Genomic DNA, 8,631 nt, shown 5'->3' on the forward strand with positions numbered 1-8,631 from the left:
AAATCAATGCTATTCTTGTTTTTCAAGTGAGTAATACAAACACCACAAGCATCACCTGAGAATTTTTGTCTGACATTATTTTATCTGTGTTTATGTTAATGATTTGCATTTGCTTTTTTTTACTAGATTAGTCCAGCTATAACAACGTTTGTTACAGACAAACTGGGAAAGAAATTTGTAGAGCCACCACCTTTTGATCTATCAAAAAGTTACTTAGATTCAAATTCTACAATCCCCTTAATATTTGTGCTATCTCCAGGAGCAGATCCTATGTCTAGTAAGTATACACAGAAAGGGAAAACAGTAGTGTAGAACAGCTTTTCAGTTTGGAGACCTGAAATTCCCCTTCAATACCCAAGGAGATTTGCATACTTACTTTCTGCAAGTAGATTTGAATGTATCATGTCACACTAGTAAAATTCTGTGCTCCCTAAGCATGGGAATTTGTAAGTACCTGTAAACAAAATAGTAATAGAAGTTTTTAAATATATTATTTTCTACCATAACTTCTTTTTCATGAAGAAATGCTGAAATCTTGTGCTTCCTGTTCAAGGCCTCCTGAAGTTGGCAAATGACAGAGAGATGGTGGGAGACAAGTTTCAGTCCATCTCATTAGGCCAAGGCCAAGGACCTATAGCTACAAAAATGATTGAAACAGCAATGGAAGAAGGAACCTGGGTTTGTTTACAAAATTGTCATTTAGCTGTCTCCTGGATGCCAATGCTGGAGAAAATATGTGAGGAGCTTAACAGTGAAAAATGTCATCCAGACTTCAGACTTTGGCTTACAAGTTACCCTTCACCAAAGGTATGTGCATTGCCCAGGATTCTGTACTTGGGGAAAGGAAAAGTTGATGGCATTTTGAGGGAATATTTATATACCTGAATGAGCTGATGATAATGCAGAACTTCTCTGAAATACAATGAGGCTTTGAAGAAATAATTTAATCAATAAAGGACATTTAAAAATAATTATAAACATAATAATCTCAAATTTCCTTTATGATATTTTGATACCGTAATGTGTGATATTTTGTGTATTTTTGCTATCACCAAGTTTTTGGTTCACATAAATTTGAATATTTAATCTTGCATTTTATTTGTGATGTAATGAATACCTAGAAAACATTTTAAACTACAGGTTTGTTACTTACAGTAAGGCTTCTCTTAATACATTAAAGACAACAAGCTGTTGTTCTTTAAAATGTAATGTCTTGCAGATAATTGCTTATATAACAAACCCAGAGTAATAATATATTTTTAATATAACATCTATTCCACACTTTCTGAATGCAGTTTTGCTGGGTTTTACTTCTAGTTCCCAGTAACCATTCTGCAGAATGGAGTGAAGATGACAAATGAACCTCCGACTGGTCTCCGATTAAACCTGCTTCAGTCATTTCTCTCTGATCCTATTTCTGATCCTGTGTTCTTCTCTGGATGCCCTGGAAAGGAGCTGGTAATGTGCACATCTTTTGAAGTTTTTGGATTTGTTTTGTTTGTTTTTTTTTTTATTCACAGATATATTGATTTCTGTCCAGTGAATATTATAAGCTAAATTTTTTACTATGGTTGTCAGTTTAGGTTTTGCAATTATGAAGATGATTAGTTAAGAATTCCCTCTGCCAGGTAATTTCACGTGGCAGTATTTCAAATGTGGTGTTCTCTGTCCAGGTTATACACCAGCAGGAGCTACAGACTAGTTAATAACTGCTCAATAATGCTTTGTTCTTTTGCTTTTCTCAAAGGTATGGGAGAAACTGCTCTTTGGAGTTTGTTTTTTCCACGCTCTTGTTCAGGAGAGGAGGAAGTTTGGGCCTCTTGGTTGGAATATACCCTATGGATTTAATGAATCAGACTTGAGGATCAGTATCAGGCAGCTCCAGGTAAAATCATGGATTGCTCCCTGTAACTCTGACCTTGGGAAGCCCAGCTGGTGGTCAAAAGAAGCAATACAACAGAAGTTACATCAAATGTTCATAGATATTAATGACTTCAGCAAGGAATGTTAATCATATTATAAATATATTCAAAACTACAAATTAAATAAGAGATTTGTTCTTTGTGAGATTTATATTCCTATAGACATAAGGAATAATAAGTGTATATGAGTTTTATCAAAGTTAAAATGTCATATATAAGAGCTCACTGTGCTTTAGGTAGTACATGTCACCTGTTATGGTGCTTTGTAGGAAGAAATTTTCTTTTGTTAGTTAACAGAACCTCAGACTATTCTCCTTCTCCCAGATGAAATGGTGAACACTACTTGACCTTGAATCTTCTGTAGGCACTGTGTAGTAAAGTCAGGAGAGTTACAACTGAATTACAGAAGTTAATGAAAGAGATCAGAGGGTACTGAAGACTGGGAGAAAAATTAAGTGAAATCCACCTTTGTTTATGACACAGAAAAGTGTCCATCTAGTTTAGACTGGCAAAACCATCCACTTGTAAATAATTCAAGAATGACTTGGATGACTGAGTAATTTTGATATTCATAAGAGGCTTTTACTATTAACGCCTCTTTATTTTAAATAGTAATTTTTACCTGAAAAAAAAAAATTCACAATTTGAATTTCCAACACTTACAGAGAAAACTCCATAAAGTGCAGCTTTGCACTTGCTGTAGCTGCCAACCTTCTGGTCTATTAGGTCACACTGTTGTTCTGCAGATCTGGCAAGTCTCTAGAATCACCCATGTCTTGTGTTTCAGCTGTTCATCAATGAGTACAGCCACGTTCCTTTTGAGGCTGTCTCTTACCTGACTGGGGAGTGTAACTATGGAGGCCGAGTGACAGATGACTGGGACAGGCGTTTGCTGCTGACGATGCTGGATGACTTCTACAACCCAGACATCATTGAAAATCCTCGGTACACTTTCTCTCCCAGTGGCAACTATTATGCTCCACCAAAAGGCACATATGAGGAATACATTGAGTTTATTAAGGTAAAAAGTAGCAACAAGCTTTTGAAGTGTTCCAGTGATGAAACACTACGAAAGAAATACTTAAATGTTTCTCTGCCTTAGAAAGGTGGTTTTGCAGAACATTAAATGGTGTGCTCAGCTTCTTGCCTAACACCCCTGTATGATCCTTGCCATGATCCAGAATGTTTCTGAGAGGGAGTCAGTAAGTAGGCAGGAAGACCTATAGCATAGATAATCGAGAATTCCTTGGAAATGTCTTTTTGTATGAGAGGTGATGGCTCTATCACCAGCAACTGCCTGCAAATACCTGCTGCTAAGGTCCTTATCCACCTGCAGTTAAGTCAGTGGTAGTTTTTCACTCGACTTCTAAAGAAACCTTGGATCTGATTCCTAGTGTGCTGCTTTATCCATGCAGATGTTTATTATTTTGTCCTAGAGTCTTCCCTTTACTCAGCAACCAGAGATATTTGGCTTGCATGACAACGTGGATATTGCAAAAGATCTTCAGGAAACTAAGACCCTCTTTGAATCTCTGCTTTTAACACAAGGAGGAGGCACTCAGGGAACTTCTGGGGGAGGTGACAGCACCCTTTATGCAATTGCAGATGATATTCTCAGCAAGGTATTGTATTATACAAATGACTTTCATTTATCTTTTTTCAAAGCAGAAATTCCTTAACTACAATCTTAAATGTCCTGTTGGAAGAAAAACCTTCTGGGAAGAATTTAGTGCAATGTGCAAGTAAGAACTGGTGTGGCTGTAACAGACCCCAGCCATATTTCAGTTAAAAGAAGTTTTATTAAATAGGTAGAATACAGGAGAAAGAGAGAGAAAATAGAACAAAGTGAACTTGAAGAACAGTTGAGTCATTCATATGAACAGGTTTAAAATTAATAAATTGAATGGGATTCATAACTTTTCATGATAGTAAAAATTCTAAGTGGTTTTTAAAAGATGAAGATGAAAAAACCCTCTAATTTTTATTTGGATTGAATTACTGAATACTGTATTGATAGGATACTACTCAGAAAGTTTAGTGGTATTATTACTCTGCAAATATTTGCATTTGCGTGCCTTGAATGATGAAAACCATTGCATAATGATATGTGCAATGATTTTCAAATATGTTGTCATTTACAGCTTCCAAATGATTTTGACATTGAAAATTGCCTACTTAAATATCCTGTGAGATATGAAGAAAGTATGAACACTGTGCTGGTGCAAGAAATGGAAAGATTTAACCAGTAAGAATGTTCTATTTTATTATAATTCTATTTGCAGGAAAAATTTCCTGTGAATCATACACTGTAGGCTCTGTTGTGTGAAATATTTCATTTATTTTGTTCCCTTCTAATTGTCTGCAGTGCTATCTGCAGTCCAAGCACCATTGCTCCTTGTGGAAGGTCAGAGTGTAGGATGGCTGTCAGGAAAAATGATCTAGGGCAAAATGAACTGAAAGAGAAAAAATATATGATAGAAGAAGGGAGTGTGAGGAAACTCTGGGAAGAGAGAATGCAAACAATATTTTTATGTTCTTTTTTTTTTTAACTTCCCTTTCACCATCTTTATCTTCAATTATATTTTATTTTCCTCATGTTTCTGACCTGTAGGGTAAAGGGTTTAGAAACTGTAATACATGCACAGTTATAGTTTATGAAACCTTTTCCTTGATAGATGGAAATATTTCTGTATATTTCTTTATTGTCTCATATACTTCTGTTTGTGAAATTTCCTTTTCCCTCCCCTTTTTTTCTGATGCCTTTTTTCCCTAGACCTTATTTCCTCAATTACTCTCCTAGGACTACAAACCTAAAATCACTTTCGTTTTTCTGTTTGGTTCCCTGATCTCTTTTTTGACTTTGTTTCCTAATTTTCTTTCTTATCTTAGCCTGCCTCTCCATTCCTTCTTTCTGGTTTTTCTTTGTCCTCCTCCTTTTCTATTTGTCTCTTTTTTTTTCCTGCTCCATTTTCTCCCTAATTCTCTCTGGCCTTCAGTCTCCAAGTTATCCTTGTTGTAGACCCTACCTACCTCTTCTTTTGGAATCTAAACCTTTTTCCTTCATCTAGTATATGATGGATACATTTGGAGTTCCAAATTTATCCTCTTACCTAACAACACAGAGTATATCAGATATAACAAAGGAAGTTATTACTGTTCCTAGTCTTAAATAAATCTGCACAAATCCATGACTTGACAAATGTGGCTAATTGTGTATACGTGTGTGTATATATGTATGTATGTATGTGGTATGTGTATGTATGTATTAGGTGTACAAGTTCTAGAGATGATTCCATAGTCAATTTTTTTAAATTTCTTTCCATTGCCACTGTCATGTTTTACAAATTGTGCAAAACGTGTGACAAATGTTTTATTTTCTAATTGCAGTTTAATCCGAACTATCCGTATTACACTAATTAACCTGAAGAAAGCCATTAAAGGACTGGTTGTTATGGATGCTGAGCTGGAGGCTCTGTCTGGCAGTCTCCTTGTTGGAAAAGTTCCTGAGAAGTGGGCACAACATTCCTACCCAAGTCTAAAGCCATTAGGGAGCTACATTGTAGATTTGTTAGCAAGGCTGAAGTTCCTACAGGTGATGTACAAGAGGCAGGGCTGCCAATTAGTTAATCTGCTTTTTCATATCATTTGTCCTTTACATTAAAGGATTATTGGGAAAGGAGGGATAGGCTTTGTTTAGATTTTTCTGAGTACAGTTATGGAGAAAATTGTCAAAGAGTGTGGGATTTCTATTTCTGATTATTGAAAGTGTCACTTTTCTCCTTCCAGGATTGGTATGAATTAGGGAAGCCCCCTGTTTTTTGGCTTTCAGGATTCTATTTTACTCAAGCTTTCCTAACTGGAGCAATGCAAAACTATGCTAGGAAACACAGAATCCCTATTGACCTTCTGGGATATGAATTTCAGGTATGGAAAAGTTATAACTTAATATTTTATTAATCTCAGTCCTGATATTGTGGTGAGATGTAGTAAAGAAATCCTGACTGGAAGGTTCATTTTGCAACTAACTCACTGCAGTCTGAAGACATACATGTATTTCTTTGGTAAGGTTGGCATACCATATATATATATGTGTGTGTGTGTGTGTGTGTGTATATATATGATCAAATATACTATGTATATAATATATATTCATAATATAATATATAATATAACATCTGTAGAAGAGGTATATTCAAAGTAATGAAAAGTAATTCTGTCATTGGACCTGGACCTCCACTCAAGAAAACAGCCTATATGGTTCATATTTGTCTGTGTGATTCAAGCCTCATTTTATAACCTCAGTAAAGACAATTAACAAACCCACAGAAATCTGCTCTCTATGGTTTTGAATAAAAGTAGCACTGAAAGGAATTCTCAATTTGGATTGATCTGAAAATTGGCTGATGGCATAATACCTCAAAAAGCAAAGAGCAGGGGAAGTTTAATGACATGGAAAATTTACTTCTTGTAGGTTATTCCTCAGGATACTGCTGAGACTGCCCCAGAAGACGGTGTTTATATCAATGGATTATTTTTAGACGGAGCTCGCTGGGACAGGACAAAGTCAGTAGCCAAGTTTTTTCCTGTGGTTCTGGAAAGCTTTCTTAGATGCTCAAACAAGATTGGCTGAAATATTTGGAGTGATACTTTTCACGTTACTGAAATAACACGCCAAATTAAATACTCTCTCATTCATGGAATATGGGGAAGAAAAAGCCAACAACCTATCAAGCAACAACCAAAAAACACCCACCAAACCCCTCAAGCCACAAATAACTACTTGTTGCTTTCTCTCCCCAGGGGAATGTTGACTGAGCAGTATCCCAAAGTGCTCTTTGACGCCATGCCAATCATTTGGATAAAGCCAAGTGAGTATAATTTCTCTGATATGAGCTATTCAACAAGAAATTACAACAGTGGTTTCCTTTTTTACTGAAGATCAGTGTCCTCACCCAAATACCCAAATGTGCACAGAATTCACGTTCATCTGACCTGGGACTTTCCTGTCAAAAGTGGGGCCTGCTCCCTGGAGTTGGTCCCACCCTGTCTGAGCCCTGGGCCTGTCCCACTCCCCAGAGATATTTAGAATTATGAATTAGATGAAAAGACTAGTTAAATGAATTTTTTGTAAATATGTTCAGTTGCTCCCAATCTATTTTTCAACAAAAAGTTAATTTGGATAGGAAAGCACATGGTACTTGGATTCCTGGCTCTACTCAAGTTGAGGGGAACTTTCAACTGACTCACAGAGACTCAGTATTTTACCTCATGTGATTTAGCAAGGTTTGCTCAGGTTATTTTTAGCTGCTATGCCGACTGCCTCTCATGCTAGTAAGTAGTTTTTCACAACTCTTGTCTTCTTTGATCAGGAGTAAATCCCTGTTTTACTTACTCACATAATCACAACTTTCTACTGCAACTGTTAAAACTTAGATGTTGTCAGCAAATAGGCAGTCTTAAAAATTCCCACTTTTTCTGCCTGTGCTTTCTCTTGAGGTTGGATGAATCTGCTCAGACCTGCATGATTTTAGGCTTTGCACAAGTTCCATGTAAGCAGTCTGGGCATACAAAGAGTTCCTGCAGAGTTCTGTCCTTGGATCTCAGGTGACTTGAATTGCAGTTAGTTCTGTGGCAACTGGACCAGAATTCTTGTAGAGCTGTTAAAAGCTCATGTATAATCTATGGTTAAACTAGGTAACTATGCAGATTTTAATGTTTCTTTGAGTATTACAAAGCTGGTAGAATCACAGGAAGGCACTGAATCCTGAAAACAAATTGTGGATAAATTAGTTGCATTTAAAAACAAAAGAAACCACACAAGAGAATACAAAAAAAAGAAGTGGGATAATTTTATTCTGTTGCTACAAAACAATTTTGCATTTTTATTTAGCTTTAAAGATGTTACTGAAAATACTTAATATTTGCATGTAGATTATATTTGTATGAATAGATCTGCTGAATGTAATGGATTACTTTGGGGTTCTTTTGAAGCTCCAAAATCGGACATAAAGGAATCCAATGCCTATGTTTGCCCACTCTACAAGACAAGTGAGCGCAAAGGAGTCCTGTCTACCACTGGGCATTCCACCAACTTCGTCATTGCCTTGAGGCTCAACACAGACAAACCTGTCCAGCACTGGATCAAGAGAGGGGTTGCACTGCTCTGCCAGCTGGATGACTGACTCTGGGCACTCCAGATCCACACTCCACAGGATCCTGTTCTTTTTGTTGGCTTATACAGGAAGTGGAACACAGTGTGTAAAAGAAACACCTGGAGTTTTTTATATTAAGAGGGTTACAAATACTTTCTGATCCTCAATATTTTGTCTTAGTTAAATATGTGTTGTTATTATTAGTGTCTTTACAATCTATAAACAAACAACTAGGATTTTAGCCCTTGGTAATTTTATTATTGTGTGAACATCAGTTTTATGCCTTAGTTAAATATCACAAAATGGATCTTAATGGAATATGAAAGTAGTCTGCACTTTCTGAGAGAAACATTACAGGCAATAAAGTTGATTCTGCACATTTGTTTTCTTGAAAAATAAAAAAAAAATTACTCAAGCATTCTTTCTAGATTTCCTCCAGCAAGGAACTCTTTCCACCTTGCATTCAGATACATCATCATTTCTTTGTATGGATCCCTCTGTAAAATACAGTGGGAATAACTCCATCCTGCCATCACTATTACAACTGGGCATCTTAT

General features: G+C 36.3%; 1 protein-coding gene across 6 annotated transcripts in view; it reads left to right on the forward strand.

The window, feature by feature from the left end:
• The window catches only part of DNAH12 (dynein axonemal heavy chain 12), a 57,882-nt gene extending 49,393 nt beyond the window's left edge, over positions 1–8,489 (forward strand). For 4 of the 6 annotated variants that reach the window (XM_064667557.1, XM_064667560.1, XM_064667558.1 and 1 more), the window contains 12 exons: positions 127–277; positions 554–807; positions 1,318–1,458; positions 1,748–1,885; positions 2,710–2,943; positions 3,359–3,544; positions 4,064–4,167; positions 5,310–5,514; positions 5,709–5,846; positions 6,394–6,485; positions 6,723–6,790; positions 7,914–8,489. In XM_064667557.1, the coding sequence (XP_064523627.1) occupies positions 127–277; positions 554–807; positions 1,318–1,458; positions 1,748–1,885; positions 2,710–2,943; positions 3,359–3,544; positions 4,064–4,167; positions 5,310–5,514; positions 5,709–5,846; positions 6,394–6,485; positions 6,723–6,790; positions 7,914–8,104 (1,902 nt within the window). In that variant the 3' untranslated portion in view covers positions 8,105–8,489. Of the gene's footprint in view, positions 1–126; positions 278–553; positions 808–1,317; positions 1,459–1,747; positions 1,886–2,709; positions 2,944–3,337; positions 3,545–4,063; positions 4,168–5,309; positions 5,515–5,708; positions 5,847–6,393; positions 6,486–6,722; positions 6,791–7,913 lie in introns of those variants that run through there. The other 2 variants (XR_010433466.1, XM_064667562.1) reach the window with 2 other exon arrangements.
• The last annotated feature ends 142 nt before the right edge of the window (positions 8,490–8,631 follow it).

This window comes from Pseudopipra pipra, chromosome 11 (assembly GCF_036250125.1).
Source record: "Pseudopipra pipra isolate bDixPip1 chromosome 11, bDixPip1.hap1, whole genome shotgun sequence".
NCBI lineage: Eukaryota > Metazoa > Chordata > Aves > Passeriformes > Pipridae > Pseudopipra > Pseudopipra pipra.